Source organism: Chelonoidis abingdonii, chromosome 15, assembly GCF_003597395.2.
Source record: "Chelonoidis abingdonii isolate Lonesome George chromosome 15, CheloAbing_2.0, whole genome shotgun sequence".
NCBI classification, from domain to species: Eukaryota; Metazoa; Chordata; order Testudines; family Testudinidae; genus Chelonoidis; species Chelonoidis abingdonii.
In genome coordinates, this window is record NC_133783.1 from 14401224 (window position 1) to 14425760 (window position 24537).

The following is a 24537-nucleotide window of genomic DNA, read 5'->3' on the forward strand; positions in this document are numbered from 1 at the left end:
AGTAACATACAAGATGTTTCTGAGATCTTATCTGCATGCGGACCAAGCTACTTTTGCATAAATCATCTAAATTTATGAATCATATGAGAGATGATCATCTTTAAGGAGGGAGAAAGCCTGGCCACTAATTAAAGGGGTGGGAGGTTATTCACTGAAAAAATGCATTTTTTGTCAACCCAAAACTATTTGTGAATTTGACACAAATTCGCTGAATAGTTTCAGCCAAAAATTCTTTTCAGGACTTAAGTGCCATTCACAAAATGGGGGTTAGGAGGAGGGAGGCAGCGAAGGAGGAGATGATGGTGGAACAAAGTGGAACAGCTTCAACAGTGGAAAATTGGAAAGACCAACACCAGAATATCCCATAGTGCAGTGGTTAGTGCACACTTCTGCAGCATGGGAGATGCAATTTTAAATCCCTGCTTCTTGTCAGGCAAAGGGGGAAACTGAATCTGGATCTCCCACATCCCCAAGTGAGTACCCTTAACCACTGGGCTGCAAAGTTATAAGGTGAACATCACCACCTCTTCTTCCTCCTGATTTTTAAGAATCTAGCCCTTTATTTCCTTTGGTTTTATTTGAAAAAGCGTTCCACAATGATACATTTTGTTCAACCTGAAATAAAATTTTGATCAGCTTTGATTAATTTTTGGGAGGCATTTTCAATTTTGGTTTAGGTTTTCTTCTTTTCAGTTTTTGGAACTGACAGCAAACTGAAAAATGAATTATTTACCCAGTCCTATCTCGTTTTGGTGAAAATGCAAAGGCTTGTATCAAATTTAAAAGGGAAATGATCCAAGGGATGATAGTCTCTTCAATTAACATTTCCAAGGAAGTAGTATCCTGCCTTTCAACGTGTGTCATAACCCACCTGAGAAAACATACCCAAATGAAACTGTAATTAAATCTCCATGCCCATTCAATCTTTCATCCTCTGCTCAAAAGAGCAATAGGGGCAGCCAGGTGGCATGGTGTTTCTTGTGCTATGGACAGTTAGCTACTAGGAAGTTAACTCAGAAACCACCAGGGTTTGTTTTTTTTCATGACCACTGGAGAGTTTCCAAAGAGTAAATTGTGAGATTGAGATAAAATACTTGGTGCCCCATAATCAATCCCTCAAATCCCTGTGTATTTTACATTAATATTACACTTGCACAGATTTTGATTATGGATTTTTTTTATCCAGCTTTAGTTTACTTATTGTATATCTCCTGTCAAGGTTTGTTACCAGCCATGGCTGGTTTTTTGTTTTCTTTTAATGACTTTGTAAAAGGAAACTAATATCTGCCAGCTTCTAAATTTATTTGGAAGAATATAACATTTAAAACAACCTAATATAGCAAAAAACATTTGGGTCATGGATTATTAACTTTGTCTTGGCTAAATTAATAAAAATCCTTTTGGAGCATCTCAGTTCTTAGTATTTTTAGTACTACCTCCTAGGAAGTTGTTTTTTTAGGGGGGGATCATCTTGGCTTGGTGTCTGATGAGCCATTAAAGATCAGACCATTCTGCAAACTCATGCAAAAGCTCGTTTATTCAGAACCTTTTATGGAAGTCTTGTTTTACTCTGTCAGCATGCTTGGCGACATTTTGCTCATGGTCTTATTCCTAGCCAAGAAACATTATTTTAATAAACTCCATTGTATTTCTATTTAGAATGGAAAAGTCCTTTCTAAAATTGCCAGTCTTGGAGGCTTCATTTGACATTAGAAGAAGGGCAGTATTAGTCCAGAAATTATTTTCTGTCTACATGTGTTTCTCATTCTTATTTCTGGGTGACCTGTGTTAACCAGCATCCTGTACCCCTTTTAAGCATCAGCCATATCTAGCCTGTCTGTCGTCTTTGTCTCTGACTCTCATCTGGAAAGATAATACTTAACCACCTTTGTGAAGTGCTTGGATATTTATGAATGAAAAGTGGTATTTACATGCGAAATATCCTTGTTAGTCTAATGTATTCCTAATATATCCACCTCCCTGGTACTTTTATGCAACCAGACTGCCGCTGTTACACAGCTTGAACTATATTACATATTGTGTTAGATTCTGAGTTTGGAAATATGTTGTCTAGTTCCTCTGCCCAACTTCTTCCTTTTGCTTTACATGAGGTTTGAAAATGTCTCTTTGTCTTTGATTTGTGATTCAGATAATTTTCTCTGTTATGATTCCATTTTTATTTTATTTGTTGTTGATCACATTTATTATTTATACAGCTGATAACTTAGTTCAACCTTTCTGAGGCCTTGTTTGGATTCAAGATAAAGGTCTGGGGCATCTAACATTACTTGACTTGACTCTAAATATACAGCAAGATTAAAACTAATGGGACTCAATACAGCAATGGCAGAATAGTGCGGTTATTCTTTGGTGTTGTCAGAGTCCCGCATCTTACTTTAGCAATGTTCCAGACGTTGTTTGGATGATTTTGGAGAGGATATGTCAGAAGGTGTAGGAGGGCAGGTTCTTCAAACAACTGCTCGCCTCTCCATGGGTAAGTGTAACTGTCCCTCGCTGTCTTAACCGTCGAACATGTTACCAGGCATCAGTTAATGGGCTGCTCCTTCAGCATTCAGACTTTGCTTACACTTTATACTCTTGTTAGGAGTTACTGTGAGGGAACTGCTGTAATTGGACCTTGCAGATTGGTTTAATCTGTGAAACATAATTCACAGTGTCCCATTTGATCTTGAAGGGCCCGATCCTGCAAGCATCCATATGAGTCACTTCACTCAGCAGTGGAGTCCCATTGTTGTTTGTTGAGCTGTTCATCACATTATTAAGCACTACAGCTGATAGTAAATGTTTGCAGAATTAAAGCATTCATTTACCGTACCAGAAGCTTCTATTACAATGTACCTTAATTTACAAACACACATTTCACATGTCTTCTCACAAAGACTTTATGTAGAGGCTTTGGGCCAGACCGTTGGCCCAGTGAGGCTACTTTGCAGCACTTGGAGGGTGAAAAGCGGTCTTAAATTGGCCTCGGTGGCCAGCTCGGGATTCCCTCAATAGCTTTACTTTCCTCCTATCACAGCTAGCAGCTTAGCTGGGGGCATGTTAGGAGACAAGGGGCATGACTTGCGCTGCACTCCAGCAGCACCCCAAATGCCCCAATGTGGGGTTTTGCCAGCAGCTGTAAGTTAGAGAAGCCTGGAAGCCAGATGCTGAAGATCAGAGGAACTCAAAGGTAATGTAAAGCCATCATTGCCCCTCCACTCAGTCCAGCTCATCTGGACCAAAAGAGGCCATGGGCTTTTGTCACAATTTTTGATATTTTTGTTTTACTTTGTTTTTTATTTATTACTTCATTAAAAGACTGAGAGCACTTACTAGTAGCAAACATAGTGCAGGCAGATGCCACCACTCAAGCACTTCCTGTCAACACAATTCAAATCTAAACTATAGCTCATGTTTATATACAACACAATGTAAAACACCAATGTTTCCCCCCTCCTCTGCTCTATTTCAGTGTTATTTCTCCTCTCCATCCCTCAGCTCTACCAATACACTTTAGTTCTAATTTCCAAACATCCTCTGCTAGATTGACTCCTTCTCTGATCAGCGTGTGTTAATCATGCCAGATTCTTGAAACATTTAGTGACACACACAGTAGTCCCCTAGGGATGAGATTTACATTTAAAATGTTGTTTAATTTGTGCCCCTGTGGCTACGGTACAACTTTTTGTTACAGACAGATGTTTGATCTGCAAAAGAAATAACTATAAATGGTTGAAGAACACTTGATATTAGACAGATATAAACCATAAGGAGGGAGAAGAATTCTTTCAGAGGTATAGCTGTAATGTGAATAAACGAATATAGAAACTGTATATCAGTAAATATGTCCTGACCATGAGATCTATTAAATTGTAGAATCATCTCCCAAAGGAATTGCTGGAAGCACCCGTCATTTGTGATATGTAAAACTTGAATGGCCAAAAATCCTACACTGTCAGGGGGGTTGACTAGTTACCCTAATAAGGATTGGTTTGCTATGGTTCTATGACACTTTATTTATTCTTTCATTTAACTCATAATAAATAGCTGTTTGAAACTGACATTTGAGTCTTTAATGGAAGTTTTTCTTCTTACACCGCATGCAACTGCAGCTCTTATTTTATTGTAGGGTTTCTCATGAGTGTGTCAGGCTGCTGGCTGTGATTTTGTTCTCCAGGAGCAATGAAGCATTTATTTAAAATACATGCACGCACAACATATCATGTGAGCTTTGAAAACTGATCTAAGAAAATAAAATAGGTAGGTCAGATTGTCAGCTTCCCAACCTTGACAGCATCCCTCTAAGCATACTACTGTACGTTAAGTAAAGCATCAGTCACCATCTCTCTTCTTTTCGAAGAGCACAGATAGATGCCGCCTTGCTTTAGAGTCATGCACATGCAACATCACTTTTGGCACAACCTGGGCTTTGGGGATAGAAGCACAACTTCAGAGCATACTGATGTGCACAAAAACAACTGTATTACTCATTAGGCAGTGCATGTTTCTGTCACTGGCAGGGTTCTGTGTGTTCCAATTTGTCCTCCATCTCTGTCTGTCTCCATCTTTGGAGCTGACTGCTGGGTCACTCCCAGGGTGAATTTGGCTGCTGCAGGTCTCTGATGCCCAGCTTGGGAATGAATTTTTGAAGCAGTGGCATGTGGGTGTCAGCTTGTCTTCCAGTTGGTCTCTTCACTGGCCTCTTCTCTGGCTGGACTTCTGGCTTTCCTGGCAGCTCTCAACCTGCCATGGGTCTGAAGCAGGGTCAGTCTACTGCTGTGCAACATTGTATTTCTGGGTTACAAGTTCCCTTTGATTAATGCTTGGAAGGAAACTAAAGGTTATCCATATAGAACTTTAAAAATAAGGTCTGGTAGTAAATCTGGGTGAATCTTAGTCTCGCTGTAAAAAGGCTGTTTTACCTTTACTGCATGATGGAAATATCCCCGTTCTGATTCCATATTTCTGCTTCCTGCTTATTTGTGTATAAAATTTGTTACTTGGTACAAGAGAAGGGTTCCCTGTGTATTCCACCTGAAGCTAAACAGAAGCTTCTGTTCATGTGGACAAACGTTTTAAAAGAAGCAAGATCCCAAATGACTTACAGAATGCATACGTGTATGGAGGACTAAAAAAAAATTTCAGGTGCAAAACGTACATTTCAAAACACAATATTTAGATAAGTTTTCATTCATGAACTGATAAGTCCTTAGTTCAGAATTTCATGCTTTCCAACTAATCATTCATGGCATTATTGCTTTCAGATTCCACAGCAATGGGTTTGGTATAGATAATGTAGATAGGCCCCCAAAATGCATTTAATTAAGTCTTGGTATTTTATTAGGTATTTATGGTATCTTCAATTTGTGGCGGTCTTAGCGGGCAAGTGAAAGAGGAACTAAAACTTGTCTTTTTTCCCCCCTGGGATAAGAAAAGTGAAACATTTTTTTGTTTTCCTCTGGATATTTTCATGATATGAAAGGGAGTTTCTGCAGACAGAAGAATGCCCTACCCCCATCCGGAATAGAAAAAGAGGAAAAAATAGCAGTTTTGCAGAGCTCAGAAAGCCCAAAGGAAACAAGTCTATCACCTTGTTTTCACCTCAGTGTTACTTCTCTTCCAATCCTGCATGCTACTCTAATGCTAATTTCTTAATTTCCTATTTCCTCATGCCTGAGACTGCAGGAGTAGAGCCATGGGGTATTACTGATTGTTCAGGTAGTTACATGAATTGCCTTTTACAGTATATTTCTGTATCCAGTGGGTTTTGATAGTTAGCTGCAAGTTGAAGTTTGTGTGGACACTTGAGGTAACAAGTGTAAACAAGCTTGGTCTGATGGCCTGTCTTCCTTCACAGCATCATCTTCCTGGAGTTTGCAGCAAAAGTGTGATGTTGCAAATGCAATCTATCACATTTGTAGGGGATGGTAGGGAAATCATTTTGCTTCTAAGATACAGTGGCTGATGGTGCCATTGAAGGGGATTTAAATTAGCAGTAATATAAAATTACGAATGCCTTGCTTAGATGAAGCCGAAAAGTCCTGTGGGATTCTTGCTGTATGAAAAGGACTGTGATAAAGAAAACAATGGAAATTATGTGAATGAATACGGACTGGTGAGCCAAGACCTGGAATGCTCTTTTAAGATTCCTTTTTCCATAGGAAAGTACCTATTTAGATATGACTTCAGTCTCAAAGTTGCATATGATTTGGAAAAGAGGATAAAAAAGTTCTTAGGCTTTTGCATAAAAACAGCATAAAAAGAATAGGATACAAATTTATTTATGATAAGCAGCAATGGAAAACAACATGGTTGCTTCTGGAAACATCCTTATGCAACGTATACAGAACACAGGGACTATTTTTTCATAAAACAATCAGATTTTGGAATTCTTTACATTTTACAGCTCACTGGAAGTAATAACAGAGCAAACCATATTAAGATTCCAGAAAGCTACCCAGAATAGGTATGTAGAAGATGAGATGTGCGCTATAAAAAATTCTGGCTAATACATCACCAGTGATAAAATATCTGCAAATTTGTTTAAAATGTTGTTGACAGTGAGAATAAGAGTAGAATTCAGCTTCTTGTTCCACAGATATGGGTTCTGCAGTGCTAATAGAAGTAAAATATAATATATTATATATATGTTTTTGTCACTTAAGTAAGCATGTAAGAGTGTGGCTAAATGGAAGGAGCAGATCTGCTGGTTGAAGGCACCATATTTACATAGTAACATTTCAGAGTAGACTCATGCTGTAAGAGAAATGGAGGACCAGCATTCCAGTGGTTTCTTTTAAAGGACAAGACCTGCACGATGATAACCATTCCATTCCGTGCTACAACAGTTCTTCAATATTAACAAAGATCCTCAGAATAGTGACAGAAAGAAATGGACAGCATACCATCACCTTCACTTTTATAGATACTTCTTTTACTGGCACATAACTACCACAGTTGCTTCAAAGTAGGAATGAAGCATAGCACTGTGACATCAGTCTGCCTTGACAATGTAGTTGTGGTTCTGTGGGTCAAACTAAAAAAGACAGACCAACTTGGTAACCAAGTAATCAGTGTTCTGCACTTCAGTGTTAAGAGATCTGGGTTTGATTCCGTGTCGCACAGTCTGGATTAACCAGAGCTGGGAGTCCTACAGAGACAGTATACTTGGCTCCTGGGCAGAAAGGGATACTCGGTAGCATTCAGGTCTTCACATTCAGTGCTACAGCTTTAGTGCTTCAGGGTATGTCTACACTACGAAATTAGGTCAATTTTATAGAAGTCAATTTTTAGAAATTAATTTTATACAGTCAATTTGTGTATGTCCCCACTAAGCGCACTAAGTCAGCGGATTGCGTCCTCACTACCATGGCTAGCATCGACTCAGAGAGCAGTGAAGCTATCCCACAGTTTCTTCAGTCTCCACTGCCCATTGGAATTATGGGTTAAGCTCCCAATGCCTGATGGAGCTAAAACATTGTTGCGGGTGGTTTTGGGTGCATGTCGTCACTCTCCCCTCTTTCTCTCCCTCCCTCCATGAAACCAACTGCAGGCAATCGTTTTGCGCCTTTTTACCTGGGTTACCCATGCAGACACATAGCATGGCAAGCATGGAGCCTGCTCAGCTCACCTCTGCTGTTGCGAGCATTGTAAACACCTCATGCATTATACTGCAGTATGTGCAGAACCTGGCTAAGAGATGGCAGCATGAAGACGATTGTGATGAGGACATGGACACAGACGTTCCTGAAAGCATGGGCTGTGGCATCTGGGCGTCTGGGTGAGGAGAATGTGGAACTTGGGGAGGAGGGCAGGCAGTTGTACAGTGGATGCAGTGGCGGTCTGTGCTCTTGTTGGCTTTCCTGCAGCTCTACCAGATGCCTGAGCATGTCCGTTTGCTCCCCCATTAGCCTCAGCATTGCATCCTGCCTCTTCTCATCTCGGTCAGTTAATGCTTTCCTGGACTCTGCCACTGAATGACCCCATATATTCAGCTGTGCCCTATCAGTGCAGGAGGTCTGCGTGAGCTTGGAAAACATGTAATCGTGCGTGCGGTTTTTTTGCCTTCTAATCTGCGATAACCTCAGCACATACCTCCCCCCACACCTCCGCGTGGCTATTTGGGATGATTCCTTTTAGCCAAGCACAAACAGCCCAGCACAAATGGGGTCTTTTTACTGTTCCCATACAAAAATTTCCATATTTGAACCAGGTGACCATGAATGATATCACTCTCCTGAGGCTAAGACAGAAAGATATAGACCGAATGTTGCTTGAATGCAACCAAAACCCAGGACCATTCACTGCCATGCTTTGTGCTGCAATGACTCCCGACTACTTGCTGCTGGCTTGGCATGGTAAAGTGTCCTACCATGGAGGACGAAATAAGGCAGCCCTTCCCAGAAACCTTCTGGAAAAGCTTTCAGAGTACCTCCAGGAGACCTTCATGGAGATGTCCCTGGAGGATTCCCGCTCCATCCCCAGACACGTTAACAAACTTTTCCAGTAGCTGTACTAGCCACGAATGTATCCCAAGTCTTCAGGGCAAATCAAACAATAAACACTTTTGCTTTTAAACCCTGTACTGTAGTTACAAATGTGCACGCACCAGAGGGGACTTCTCTGCCTTCAGGGTCAGGGATCCCACCTTGGGAGGGTATTGGTTCCAGGGTGATGAAAAGATCCCGGCTGTCGGGGAGAATGGATTCACCACTTGCCTGCTGCGCATTCTTCTCCTCCTCTTCCTTATCCATGAAATCATCCTCTGTGTTGCGTGAGACTCCCCCCTTGCAGATGTCCATGGACAGTGGTGGGGTAGTGGTAGGATCCCCCCCTCCCCACCAGCAGAATACCATGCAGCTGATCATAGAGAGGCATGTATGGGATTCTGACCCAGAGCGACCATTTGCCTCCTTTGTCTTTTGGTAGGCTTGCCTGAGCTCCTTGATGTTCATGTGGCACTGCTGTGTGTCCCTGTTGTAGCCTCTGTCCATCATGCCCTGTGCGATTTTGGCATATATATTAGCATTTCTTCATTTTGATTGGAGTTCTACCTGCACAGATTCTTCTCCCCATATAGCAATCAGATACGATGTCTCCCGTTCACTCCATGCTGCAGCTTGTTTGTGATTCTGGGGGGACTGCATGGTCATCTGTGCTGCTGAGCTTGCCACGCTGACAAAACAGGAAATGAAATTCAAAAGTTCCCGGTACTTTTCATGTGTACCTGGCTAGTGCATCGGACTTGAAAGTGCTGACCAGAGCGGTCACACTGGAGCACTCTAGGATAACTCCCAGAGGCCAATAACATCACTTTGCATCTGCACTAGTCCAAATTCGACCCAGCAAGGTTGATTTTAGCACTACTCCCCTTGCCAGGGAGAAGCTCAGAAATTGATTTTAAGAGCCCTTTAGGCAACTGGAACGCATTCATTATAAAATCGACCTAACTCGGCTAAATTCGAGCTAACCCTATAGTGTAGACTAGGGCTCAGTGAAGACACTACTATGCCGATGGAAGTGCTTCTCTTGTTGATGTCGTTAATCCACCTCTGCAAGAGGCAGTAGCTCTGTTGGTTGGAGAAACTCTCCCATTGACACAGCACTGCCTACATCAGGGGTTACATCAGTGTAACTACATTGCTCAAGGATGTAGATTTTTCAACCCCCTGAGTGACATATTTATGCTGACGTACATCTGTAGTGTAGACATGGCCTTAGTAATAATTGCTAATTTAGACGTAGCATTGTCAGACTCCAAATAGATTCTTGGCCATAGAGATTAGGGGTGTGCGTGGCACATGAGGGATATTAAATTACACATCTGTAATTGTTATTGTTTAATGTTTGTATTTTGGTAGCCCCCAGAGGATAGGGTCCTGTTGTGCTGGCCACTGTAGAAACATGTAACCAAGAGATGGTCCTAAAAGAGCTTACAATTCAATTGAAATGAAATACAACAGCTGGAGAGATGGGAGGGGTGAGAGTGGGGAAATGGGAGAGAGATGATCCAAGGGACCACACAAGATGGCATTTCTATGGACAGGGCTGTAATTCAGAATCTGATGCAAAGGAATATACACGTTTCTTTCAAGTGGAAGGTGTCTAGTGTTAAGGATCTTCAAAACAATAATTCTCTGAAGTGCATAGTACATTATACATAAGTTTGAATTCTTCTGAAATAGTACAATATATAGAGAAGGAATGCAGTGTATGCAGAAGATGTGACAGATACAATATGAATTCTACCCTCAAGCTCTTAACTAGAACTAGAGAAACAATTTTTGAGAGTGAGGCAGTGATTTTCCACAGTTGGAACAGAACCATACGGAACTGAGGAAATATAGTACATTTCCACTCTGTGGCTGACTTTAAACTGTGGGTGTAAAACGTGTGGGTGTAAAATGAACTTCAGTGGAGAACTTAGAGGATCTCTCTCACTTTGGCATGTAAGAAATTCAACTTTTCCTTATGCGTGGGAAATCTATTTATAAATGAGCAGGACTTTTTTTTTGTGGAAACCAGCTCAAAAGAGAAGAGGAAGACCATCCTGTTGAATAACAGGACTCGCTTAGTTTCCAAACAGTTTACAAATAAAATAACCATCTACGGTATAAGGAGAAAGCAGCAGAGAATCCTGTGGCACCTTATAGACTAACAGACGTTTTGGAGCATGAGCCTTCGTGGGTGAATACCCACTTCGTCAGACGCAGGTAGTGGAAACTTCCAGGGGTAGGTATATATATGCTAGCAAGCAAGCTAGAGATAACGAGGTTAGTTCAATCAGGGAGGATGGGGCCTTTCCTAGACAGTAAGGTTTTGAAACCAAGGAAGAGAAACTGTTTGTAATTGGCAAGCCATTCACAGTCTTGTTTAGTCCAGAGCTGATGGTGTCAAATTTGCAGATGAACTGAAGCTCAGCAGTTTCTCTTTGAAGTCTGGGTCCTGAAGTTTTTTGCTGCAGGATGCCACCTTAAGCTGTAAAGCTGTCTAAACTCCTACCTGCACATGGGGACACAACTGTAGTATCCCTAACCCACCCAGCAGTATCGTCAATCTATCCAACTACACACTCAGCCAGAAGAAAGTCCGTCCTATCTCGGGGACTCTCTTTCTTGCCCTGCCACCCCACCAACATGATACAGTTCTGTGGCGATCTGGAAGCCTACTTTCGCCATCTCCGACTCAAAGAATACTTCCAGGACAACACTGAACAGTGCACTGATACACAGGTACCCTCCCACCAACAGCACAAGAAGCAGAACTCCACATGGACTCCTCCTGAGGGTCGAAATGACAGTCTGGACCTATACATTGAATGCTTCGCCGATGTGCACAGGCAGAAATCGTAGAAAAACAACACCGCTTGCCTCATAACCTAAGTCGTGCAGAACGCAATGCCATCCACAGCCTCAGAAACCACCCTGACATATCATCAAAGAGGCTGATAAAGGAGGTGCTGTTGTCATCATGAACAGGTCTGACTACCAAAAGGAGGCCGCCAGACAACTCTCCAATACCAATTCTACAGGCCACTTCCCTCAAATCCCACTGAGGAATACACTAAGGAACTGCCCATCTACTCAGGACACTCCCTACACAAACACCGGAACAAATTAGCATACCTTAGAGCCACGACCAGGGTTATTCTATCTACTACCCAAGATCCACAAACCCGGAAATCCCTGGACGCCCCATCATCTCGGGCATTGGCACTCTCAAACTGAGGACTAATCTGGATAGTGGACTCTTTACTCAGACCCTATGCCACCAGCACTCCCAGCTATCTCCGTGACACCACTGATTTCCTGAGGAAACTACAATGCATTGGTCACTCCCAGAAAACACCATCCTAGCCACCTTGGATTTAGAGGCTCTCTACACAAACATCCCACACACAGATGGAATACAAGCTGTCAGTAACAGTATCCTGATGATGCCACAGCACAACTGGCTGCTGAGCTCTGTGCCTTTATACTCACACACAACTATTTCAAGTTTGATGACAATATATATCTCCAGATCAGTGGCACTGCTATGGGAACCCGCATGCCCCACATACGCCAATATTTTATGGCTGACCTGGAACAACGCTTCCTCAGCTTTCGTCCACTCACGCCCTTTCTCTACCTACGCTACATTGATGCATCTTCATCATCTGGACCCATGGGAAGGAGACTCTCTAGAAAAAATTCCACCACGATTTCACAACTTCCACCCCACATCAACCTCAGCCTGGATTAATCTACACAAGAGGTCCACTTTCTAGACACCACGGTGCAAATAAGTGATGGTCACATTAACACACCCTATATCGAAAACCTCCGACTGCTATGGCCTACCTTCATGCCTCCAGCTTCCATCCCGGGCACATCACACGATCCATTGTCTACAGCCAGCACTGAGGTACAACCGCATATGCTCTAACCCCTCAGACAGAGACCAACACCTACAAAATCTCCTCCAAGAATTCCTCAAAACTACAATACCCGCACGAGGATTAGGAAAACGATCAACAGAGCCAGACGTGTACCCAGAAGCCTCCTACTGCAAGACAAACCCAAGAAAGAAACAAACAGGACTCCACTGGCCATCACATACAGCCCCAGCTAAAACCCCTCCAACGCATCATCAGGGATCTACAACCCATCCTGGACAATGATCCAAACTTCACAGGTCTTGAGTGGCAGGCCAATCCTGGCCCACAGACAACCTGCCAACCTGAAACGAATTCTCACCAGCAACTGCACACCGTTACATAGTAACTCTAGCTCAGGAACCAATCCATGCAACAAACCTCGATGCCAACTCTGCCCACTATATCTACACCAGCGACACCATCACAGGACTTAACCAGATCAGCCATACCATCACTGGTTCATTCACCTGCACGTCCACCAATGTAATAATATGCCATCATATGCCAGCAATGCCCTCTGCTATGTACATCGGCCAAACGGACAGTCTCTACGGAAAGAATAAATGGACACAATCAGATATAGGAATGGCAATATACAAAAACCTGTTGGCGAGCCCTTCAACCTCTCTGGCCACACTATAGCAGACCTTAGTGGCATCCTGCAACAAAAAATCTCAGGACCAGATTCAAAGAGAAAACTGCTGAGCTTCAGTTCATCTGCAAATTTGACACCATCAGCTCTGGACTAAACAAAGACTGTGAATGGCTTGCCAATTACAGAACCAGTTTCTCCTCCCTTGGTTTCACACCTTACTGCTAGAACAGGGCCCCATCCTCCCTGATTGAACTAACCTCGTTATCTCTAGCTTGCTTGCTAGCATATATATACCTGCCCCTGGAAGTTTCCACTACCTGCGTCTGACGAAGTGGGTATTCACCCACGAAAACTCACGCTCCAAAATGTCTGTTAGTCTACAAGGTGCCACAGGATTCTCTGCTGCTTTTACAGATTCAGACTAACACGGCTACCCCTCTGGTATAAGGAGATACACAGCTGAGCAGAAGCAGCAGGTACTTAACCAAACCAGGGGCAGAGTCACTGGGACCGTTCTCATTAACTCTTTAAACATTTGCTATTGAAAAAAAAAAAAAGAAGAAATCTGACAACGAGATATTTTTTGTAAGCTATTTTCAAGGAGCATGATAATCAGACAGTAGTAGAAGGGTAAAAATAATGAATGTGAATGATGTGCAGCAATTGAGGAAGGGAAAGATTTTATTTAGTGATAGTGTAAAATGGAAGAGCTTTTTAGTGAAGAAAGTATCTCTCACACGCTGTGTGTTTTCAGCATTAAAATCCCTTTTCATGATTAATCAGCCCTACTCTTCACTGTATAAACGGGCATCCCTCTTTTTGCATTTTTCTGTACCACATAAGAGATGTCTTTTTTAAAATGTCTGGATAGGCCTTTTTGATACAGTTCAGCTGTGTGCCTGTTTAATTCACGTCTGATTTACTCCTGGATTTTGTAGAAATATTAGTTCATTATGAAAATACCATGTTGTCTGCAATGATATGTTAACATAGGATATGTTAATTAAATAGACAGCTAATTAAGATTATCATTTATATAGAGATATGTACTTCATGGGAATTAGAGAAGGCAATAACATCTACTGGCATATATCCACTTTTTAGAGAGTATCTGCTTATATTTTAACACTTTTATTTTAAATTATTTTGTTTACTGTTGTTCTGGCTATAGAAAATAGCTCTATCAAAGAGGGAGGTTTTCAGCCCTCTTCAGGCTGATCTGATTCTGGATTGTTTCATCTCTTCTGGGGCCTCCTATGTTAGGGAACCTGATCCATTTATTGCTTTGAAGATCATAGAATCGTAGGACTGGAAGGGGCCTCAAGAGATACAGATGTGGTCTCCTCATCTCAAAAAAGATATATTGGCATTCGAAAAGGTTCAGAGAAGGGCAACTAAAATGACTAGGGGTTTGGAACAGGTCCCATATGAGGAGAGATTAAAGAGGCTGGACTTTTCAGTTTGGAAAAGAGGAGACTAAGGGGGATATGATAGAGGTATATAAAGTCATGAGTGGTGTGGAGAAAGTGAATAAGGAAAAGTTATTTATTTATTCCCATAATATAAGAACTAGAGGCCATCAAATGAAATTAATTGGCAGCGGGTTTAAAAGAAATAAAAGGAGGTTCTTCACACAGCGCACAGTCAAGCAGTGGAACTCCTTGCCTGAGGAGGTTGTGAAGACTAGGACTATAATAGGGTTTAAAAGAGAACTTGAATACATTTGTGGAGGTTAAGTCCATTAATGGCTAATAGCTGGGATAGGTAAGGAATGGTGTCCCTAGCCTCTGTTTGTCAGAGGGTGGAAATGGATGGCAGGAGAGAGATCACTTGATCATTATCTATTAGGTTCACTCCCTCTGGAGCACCTGGCATTGGCCACTGTCAGTAGACAGAATACTGGGCTGGATGGACCTTTGGTCTGACCCAGTATGGCCATTTGTATGTTCTTATGAGGTCTTCTACTTCAGTCTCCTGGGCTCAAGGCAGGGCTAAGTATTATCCAGACCAGGGGTGGGCAAACTTTTTGGCTCGAGGGCTTCATCGGGGTTCCAAAACTGTATGGAGGGCCAAGTAGGGAAGGCTGTGCCTCCCCAAACCCTAACCCTATCCGCCTCATCCCACTTCCTGTCCCCTGACTGCCCCTCTCAGAACTCCTGACCCATCCAAACCCCCCACTCCTTGTCCCCTGACCACCCCCTCCTGGGACCCCCTGCCCCTAACCGCCCCCTTGGGACCCCACCCCTTATCCAATCTCCCTTACTCCCTGACTTCCCTTCCACCTGACAGACCCCCTGAAACTCCATCCCCTTTCCAACTCCTCCCCTCAAGACCCTTTCAGAGTGTGGCCCTGCGAACATGGGCGGAGGACTCAAGAGGAGCAGGGGCCAGCCTTGCAGCCAGAGAGACGCTGCTGTTTTGCCTCCAAAGCACCGCTTCTCTCCGGCCTGCTGCGCGCTGCCTGGGGCTCTTCCTGAGTCCTCCAGCTGCATTCACCGTGCTCCCTCCAACCACACCACCCACCTGCTCACCTGAGACTGCAGGTGAGCCTCCCTTCCTGCTCTCCCCTGCCCCTGCAGTGCAGCCCCCTCCTGTTCTGGTGGCAGTCACACTGAGACTGTGGGGGAGGAGGGACCCTCCCCAGTCGGGAACTCAAGGGCCCAGCAGGATAGTTCTGCGAGCTGGGTGTGGCCCGTGGGCCATAGTTTGCCCACCTGTGATCTACCCTAGCCCTGACAGATTAAGCCCTTATGCTGGCCTCAGAAGTCGATTGGGACTAGTAAAACTGGAGCACAGGCCTAATGTGCTCATAGTGGCCTGAACTTTGGAGGAAGCGGGCAGCTGCATGGTGTGCATTTCACTGTTTCCATGTTTCAGATACAGTGCATTACAGAAATTAAATGTGGAGTTGATAAATGCGTGGATCTTGTGGCCAGGTATTTGTCCACCAGAAAGGGGTCATATTCCTTAATGAGCTGCAGGGGAAAGAGACTTTTCATTGCTGATGCTACCTGATCATCCCAGCTCAGTGACGAATCAAACAAGATCACTGAGGCTTTGCACAATTTTGACTAATGGGGGCTGTATACTTTCAGTGAAAGACATGGCACAGTGTCTAGCTATTTTTTCAGGCTGTATCACTTCAGTCTTGCCTGGGCTGAGTTTGAACCAGCTGCTGTATGTCAAGAAGGTATATGCTGTATGTCTTGTAGTCATTATGACATCTTAGTAGTGGTAATGGTTATATCGGTGGAGAATGATGTACTCATTTGGCTGTTATCAGCATATGATTGGTAGTAGAACCACTGTCATCTCACTGTCTCTTCAAATATTCTCATATAAAAAAGAAGGGATATTAAGGACTTTGTGGGACCCTGCAAGAAAGAGGATCAGGAGCAGTTACCCATCACCACTCTCAGGGTTATGCTAGAGAGAAATGATTGGAGTCATAGTAATGCTGCTCTATCTACTCCATTTATGCCTGGTAGGTTTATTAGCAGTACTTTGTGCTCTACTGTGTAAAAAGCCGCAGAGAGGTCTGGTAGAGTGAGCATAGAAGATGAAATAATTCTATTCACTCCTTGGACTCCCTGCTAAAATGACTGGCAAGGTACCAATGAGTGACTATTTAGTGATGCGGCTATAATCACTACCAACCTAGTGTTTTTGAACTGGTGCCCTTTAAGTGAAAAGCTCCATATTAATCTTTACAAGTCCTCCTGTGTTTTATTTTTAAAGTTTTTTCTTCTTTTGAGGAGGTATTCAAGACTACAATCTCTGTTTTACTCTTTTCATTGTTTGCAGGTTTCTAACCTCTATCTATATGACAGCGTGCTCATGTTGGCCAATGCCTTCCATAGAAAGCTGGAGGACAGGAAATGGCACAGCATGGCAAGCTTGAACTGCATGAGGAAATCCACCAAACCTTGGAATGGAGGTCGATCCATGTTGGAGACTATTAAGAAGGTAAGAGTGGACAAGGTTGGAAGCCCAATGTGCAATAAAAACTACAAAAGAACCAAAGTGCTCTGATTTTTCTTTCAGATGAACTTCTCAAAAATGATTTAACCTTGATTTTAAGTTGTTAGTAATGAACCTGTGTAGTCATGAAGGTGTGTCCTCTACAGCTGGTGATGTCATGGCTATGTTTTGTATAAGTCACATGGTGATGAATAGTCATATAGCTTTGTGCATTTCACCAAATGGATGAAACCTTAAGTAGTTGTCAGAGTAGACCATGAATAAGATGTGCATTTCTTACCAAAGCTGCTAACATGGTTGGCTTTAGGAAACAAGAGGAAAAATGATGCACTGTATAATCCAATATCTTGATTCTTATTTTACGCTACTGTAAATCTGGAGTAAATGCTGAGCCCAATTCATATGCACCCTTTCTCACTGTGCCCTGGACACACACCCTTTTCTGACAGAATGTTCACAGAAACAGCATGTGTTGGTGAAATTTCATTTTGGTGAAAATGTTCCAACCAACTCTAATGACACCACTGTTTCACTGACAATTTAAAGCAAGGTTAAATAATTTTTTAGTTACATTGCTGTTAAACTGGCATGAGCTTTGTTCACTGAAGTTTTAATAACATTGAAAATACATCGTTGTCAGCCTGACTCGGTAGCTCTTTTTTTTCTGAGCCAGAAAGTGGTGGCTTTGTGTTGCACACCAGAATCTAGGCAAACTCAATCATGTTACAAGTGTTAAGAGTTTCAGATTCAGCTAAGATTCTGTCTGCTTTTCACTGGTGGCTGTCCTTGTATAAGTTAAAGATCCCTAGACATTGTTCAAAACGAGCAGTAGATGTGTCTTGGCTATCAGTCTCTTTCTCAGTAAGGTAGTATATTTTGTCTAAGGCTATGTGTGAGCTATTGCAGAGCATATCAAGCCTGCCACATTAATTTAATTGCAAGCATTTGCAAGGCATGTTAGAATACCTGGAGCATGAAAGGTGCTTTATAAAAATTGTATTCTAATGTCTTTAACATTGTTTCCTTAGGGCCATATAACTGGGCTCACTGGCGTTATGGAATTTAGAGAAGACGGCTCCAATCCCTATGTCCAATTTGAAATACTGGGCACCAGCTATAGTGAAACATTTGGCAAAGATGTGCGGAGGGTAAAGATTCAGTTTTTTTTTTCCCTGAAAGAGAGAGAGATCCTGCTTATCTGGGGAAAAATGCTATCCTTTTAGAAAGAATGGAAGAAGTGCTTTTGCTCACAGTACAAAAGTCACTTGTTACAGAAATAATATATTCTAATTTCTCATATACTTAAACCTTGAAAGATAACACTTTTATGCCATCAGGAGGGAGGCCTGCAAATTGTTCTCAAATGTGCAGTATTCCTTAATATATTCTATATCGATGCGGCGAGCATAATAGTGAAGACTTTCCGGTGAATTATAATATAATTGGCATAACTGTGACTTGTCCTAATCAGGAAACTAACTGGGATATTAAATTACCAGAACGTATAAGGCCTTTTGAAAGTACAGTCTCTGTAAGAAGCTGGAAAACTGGAGTAGGTATAGTAATGCGAGAGGAGGATGTTCTATTTGAAGACAGAAATGACATATCAAAACTGGCTAGTGGAGCAGACACAGTTTGGAATGAGATGGGAGATAGGACTGGTAAAAATGATCATTAATATATGCTGTCATAAGATGAGAGAGCTTAGTAGGAAATGTTCATACAGATGGAGGACTGTAAATTAAGGCTAGCACATGAATAGGAAGAGTTGATTTGCTTTGGTTTTGACTGGAACAAAAGCTGAAAAATGCCCACATAATAGGTATACAAAGGGGTTTCCATTAAAATATTATTTTTAAATAATTCATATTACATTGGCATTTCTTATACTATGCAGAGCAGAGCTGGGAGATTAACTGATTTTTTTTTCAGTTGGGACAACCAGAAATCAGAAAAAATATTTGGTTCAGTTAAAAAAATATTTGCGAATTGTCAACAAACGGGGAAAGTCTGTTTTGGGCCAGCAAACTGGCTGTGAGCATGTCCCCCTTTATTACCTTTAGCCCAGTGGCTAAAACACATGCCTGGGAAGTGGAAATCCAGGTTTGAATCCCCACTCTGCAGTAAGGATTTGAACTCAGATCTCTCTTGTTCCAGATAAGCAGCCCAATCACCACACTATGGGTTATTTGGGGTGGGCTTCTCTCAATCTCTTCTGATGGAATTCTTCCACCTTGCCAAAGAGAGGACTAAGAATGAAATTAAGACACTAGCCTGGTAGGTAGGAGATCTGGATTCAAATTCCTCTTCTGAATCAGGCAAATTAAACATTACAAGGTGATAGAGGACAGATGTATGCATATGGTTTGCTGGCCTGGGAAAGGTTTTCCCCACTAGAATCAATCAGATCAAATTTGCAAATAGTTTCAGTCAATCCAAAACAGTACTTTTTGGTGAATAAACTATATGTCTGAAAAAGCAGAAGTGAGTAAAGAGACAGAATTTCATATTGGCTCAAAGTTTGCAAAATTTAAGGTTTTTAGTTGTCTGTTTGTTTTTACTAATCCAAATTTCATCTCCCTGAATTCCTCTAATGGACAAATGAATAAAGGTACACATCTACAGTCTTACTTAAAAAATATTAATGCTTCTTTGAAACAGAAATGGCCAGAAGTTGTCTGAAGTTTGTCTGGCTCAGCAATAACATTTTGTGTTTATCCATCCAGATTTTCAAACATTCTCCTCTAATTTTGGATGCCCAATTTTTGAGATACCTTAAAGGAGTCTGATTTTCAGAAAGTCAGTAGGGCTTTGCAGAGAGATCCTATGTCCTGAAAGGGTCATTAAACAATAACAGAAAAAAAATCATTTAAATTTATATGGCTCCAGGTTTAGATATTAAACTTCCTGCTTTGCCAGGAACTGTCTCTGAAGAATTTAGATCAGGGTATGAACCCTCTCTGTATTCATGTGGGTAGGAAAAGGTTACCTTTCTGTCCACTTTACTGCATGTTCCACAGTTGTTCTGCTTGAAAGAAGGAATACTCTCTAAGTCCCCAGCTCTCTTGCTTTTGAAATCATTCTATTTCGCTAATGGAAAATTAAGGTCACTTTGGGAGGCAAAAATGGCTGTTGAGCAGAGCACAAAACTGGGTTAGGAGACCTGGGTTCCATTACTGTCTCCACTACAGATTTCTTCAGTGACCTTGAGCAAGTCACTTAATTTTATGCCTCAGCTTCTCTCTCTGTAAAGCTGGTATTACAGTGCTTACCCCAGTTGAGAATAACTTTCAGATCTTTGGATGGAAATCACTGCGTAGGTGTAAATGATTATTTTTATTATTATTTACACCAGTTTTTGCCAGCATACATGTAAGAGTTCCTACAATAAATTGAAGCAGAACAAACTGACTTAACTCAGGTGAAATCCATGCACCCTGAAAATAACCAGATAAGCTTATTCAGAAGTGACTCTAAGACAAAGTAAATATTATCTGACTAATTGAACTGGGGAAAGATGATGATGTACAAATAGGATACAACAAGGCTTCATGTTTGATCTCCTGATTTGTTTATGTGAAAGATTTCCAAGTTCATAATTTATATTAAAGTGAGAGGATCACGTAAAGCAGTTAGGTGGAAGAGGGCTTAAGTCTACTCAGAAACCTTGGTTGTTAATGAACAATGGTATCCAGTGCAAAGAATGTAAGAAGATAAATTTCTGAAAGAGAGGAACTCTGTGGAGAGCCTCTTATTGCAACATACTGCTTTGAGCAGGAAAAGATTCTGAAAACATGTATTTACCTTTTAGTTTAATGTTTGGAAATAGTAAAGAAAGAGTATCTGACTGGAAATCCTTGGGAGGAGGAGATGTTTTTCACAGCACAAGTACTGTAGTATCTGCATGAGTCTGTTATTTTGATTCTTTCTCACTTTATTTATTTATTTATTTATTTGATCTTATGTGACATCTCTATTACTTGAGGTTTGCAACCATGGTAGCCCATTCTGTACGCTCTTCTGGTAATCTCTTTGTGGATGAATATTCCTTTTGATCCACCCAGGATGCCATATTTCCCATCCAAGATCTTCTTTCTCTACCTCATGTTTTTCTGTTATCAGCTTTCCCTTCAGGTGCTCATAAACATGCATCACCCACTGAATTTGTTAAAATGTGCCTTGCAAATCAAATCTTTCCTTTTGTAAGATCTCTGACAAGTGTTTGCTGAGTTTCAGTTATCAATATCTTCCAAAAATTTTCATTGGCTACTCTATTAATTCTATTTTCAGAATTCTTCTATAACACCATAAGTTGAAGAATTGCAGCTTCTTTATTATCAATTGTTGGAATGTCCATGTTTCACAGCAGTAATTTTAACACAGACCAGATGTAAGTTTTAAAAGAATCAGAATTTAGCCTTCAAATTTATGTCATTGCTCATCAGATTTTTATTCTTCCAGAATGTCTTTCACTCTTTTATTCTGGTGCTGTCTTCATTATTTAGTCTTCCATCTTCTGTAATAATGCTTCTGAAATAGCAATAATTTCTCATGTACTGAATGGCTGTGTCATTCGCTGGAATCTTGCATGTTTTCCCAGGAACCTTGAATTCATCTCCCACTTCTCTATTATTGCAGCAAAAATCTGTTACAGTTCAAAAATATTTTCAATGGCTTGAAAATTCAAGTTCTTCACCTTTTAAATTACTTGAGTGAGAGAGCCAATTCTGGCTGATCTTCAGCTGATCTTCAGCTACATATAACTGATCTGGCTGATCTTCAGCTACATATAACTATGGGGTGTCACCCTTTTGGAGAGGTATGGAGAGTCCCCTCTCCATAGATCATCTTCATCCCATATGAAGTGACACTCAGCTTCCTCTGGTCTTCTCCTGGACCTGGACCCCCCTCATGATAGGCACTCAGGAGGGGTGACAGGACGCACATAGACTGTTCCAACCTAGTGGGGAAGTCAGTAAAAAGTTAATGAAGCATGAGTCTGCACTATGGCTGCCACTTTATATTGGGTCCTTGCTACTTAGTCTTCTAGGGGCAGCTTTCAGCTAGGGATTCCCTGGGAGAATGGCTGAGGTGGAATCATGGAAAAAGAACATAACATAAGGTCAATCAGCCCTGGCAGGAAGACACAAAACCTTTTTGTAGATGGAGCTACGCTCCTATGGGCTGCCCTGGGACCTGTGGCTTTTGCAGACAAAATTGTTCCACAGTGACGATGAAGATAAAATTCCCACCTTGCCCCCACACAAAGAATCATAGGACTGGAAGGGACCTCGAGAGGTCATCTAGTCCAGTCTCCTGTACTAATAGCAGGGCTACGTATTATCTAGACCAACCCTGAGAGGTATTTATCTAACCTGCTCTTAAAAATCTCCCCAATGACAGAGATTCCACAACTTCCCTGGGCAATTTATTCCTGTGCTTAACCACCCTGACAGGAAGTTTTTCCTAATGTCCAGCCTAAACTACCATTGCTGCAATGTAAGCCCCTTGGTTATTGTCCTATCCTCAGGCATTAAAGAGAACAATTTTTCTCTCTCCTTCTTGTAACAACCTTTTATGTACTTGTAAACTGTATCATGTTTCCCCTCAGACTTCTCTTTTCCAGACTAAACAAAACCCAATCACAGGTCATGTTTTCTAGACCTTTAATCATTTTTATCGCTCTTCTCTGGATTGTCTCCAATTTGTCCACATCTTTCCTGAAATATGGCGCCCAGAACTGAATACAATACTCCAGCTGAGATCTAATCAGCAAGGGGTAAAGCAGAAGAATTACTTCTCGTGTCTTGCTTACAACGCTCCTGCTGATACATCCCAGAAGGATGTTTGCTTTTTTTGCAACAATGTTACACTATTGATTTATATTTAGCTTGTGATCCACTATGACCCCCAGATCCCTTCTTCCATGCTCCTGCCTAGGCAGTCATTTCACTTTTTGTATGTGTGCAACTGATTGTTTTTTCCTAAGTGGAGTACTTTGCATTTGTCCTTATTGAATTTCATCCTATTTACTCCAGACCATTTCTCCAGTTTGTCCAGATCATTTTGAATTTTGATGCTATCCTCTAAAGCACTTGCAGCCCCTCCCAGCTTGGTATCATCTGGAAACTTCAGAAATGTATAGTACAGGGGTAGACAACCTATGGCACGCGTGCCGAAAGCGGCACATGAGCTGATTTTCAGTGGCACTCACACTGCCCAGCTCCTGGCCACTGGTCTGGGGACCTCTGCATTTTAATTTAATTTTAAATTAAGCTTCTTAAACATTTTAAAAACTTTATTTACTTTACATACAACAATAGTTGTATGTAATAAATTATAACTATTATATGGACAGTTAGCAGGATGGAGTTACACCCAAGCTTGCCACAGGCTAATTATTCATGTGAACAAGCCCTTAATTAAGATTTGTAAAGGGCTTTGATGATGTTATAATCATCATCATCCTTAGCAGGAAGATGCTGTGTATGTACAAAGTAGTGTTGTTATTTATGATATTTTATTACTTTTTTTAAGTAAGCAGTACACTTATTTCCCATGTATCAGAGGGGTAGCCGTGTTAGTCTGGATCTGTAAAACCAGCCAAGAGTCCTGTGGCACCTTGTAGACTAACAGACGTTTTGGAACATGTGCTTTCGTGGGTGACAAAGTGGGTATTCACCCACGAAAGCTCATGCTCCAAAATGTCTGTTAGTCTATAAGGTGCCACAGGACTCTTTGCTGCTTATTTCCCATGCTGGCTGGAACACACGCAGAGCTAATATTTCGTGCATATACTGTATTTCACAAGAAACACACTGTTCAGAATAAGATTTACCCCTGGGTATTCATTTATGTCATTCCAAGTCTTTTTCTGAAAACTTGATTTTCTAGAAATAGCATTTGCTTCATAAGCCAGTCTTATTGTTTCCCTTTGCACTTTGAGGAAGATTTCAGAAGTCACTTTTGCTACTTCTGTGTTTAACTTTTTATTGATTGAAGGCTCACTAGTGAAGTCAGATAAAATACTTTATTTCTAACTGTTACTTTTGGAAGAAATCTCACCATTCTCCCGTCAATGGTTTGTGCTCCCTGTTCATTAGCAAATGGCCTAGATTCTTCAGGGGTCTGAGTCATTAGATGGCTGCATCCATAAGAATACAGCAAAGTCATCGTATGGCTTCTAAAAGTAATATATTGCAGGGAATTATCTCAAGTAGTTACTTCAGTCAGTGTCTCACAACCTTACCTGTGGAGTTTCTATTAAAGCGCCATAATTTATTGAAGACCCTACAGAATGAGGGTGGTGTGTGGGGGAGGAATTAATTCCAGTAGCTCAGCACTCATAAAGAACTCTCCAATAATAAACTGATGTGCGCCCACCATGGAGGAAAAATAATTTCTGTGGGAAAACAGATCTCAGTTTCAAGATTCTATGATCTTATTATAATGAGGGGAAAAAATATTGAAAAACACCCCAACAGGTTCCTTTTACCTCTTTGGAAATGTCAAGAGAGAGATTATTTGCTGTTCCCTATTA

At 41.5% G+C, this 24537-nt stretch overlaps 1 protein-coding gene across 6 annotated transcripts in view; it reads left to right on the forward strand.

Moving 5' to 3' along the window:
• GRID1 (glutamate ionotropic receptor delta type subunit 1) overlaps positions 1–24537 on the forward strand; it is an 890324-nt gene that overhangs the window by 707289 nt on the left and 158498 nt on the right. For all 6 annotated transcript variants that reach the window (XM_075072547.1, XM_075072543.1, XM_075072545.1 and 3 more), the window contains exons 7-8: positions 16821–16982; positions 18026–18145. In XM_075072547.1, the coding sequence (XP_074928648.1) occupies positions 16821–16982; positions 18026–18145 (282 nt within the window). The remainder of the gene's footprint in view (positions 1–16820; positions 16983–18025; positions 18146–24537) is intronic.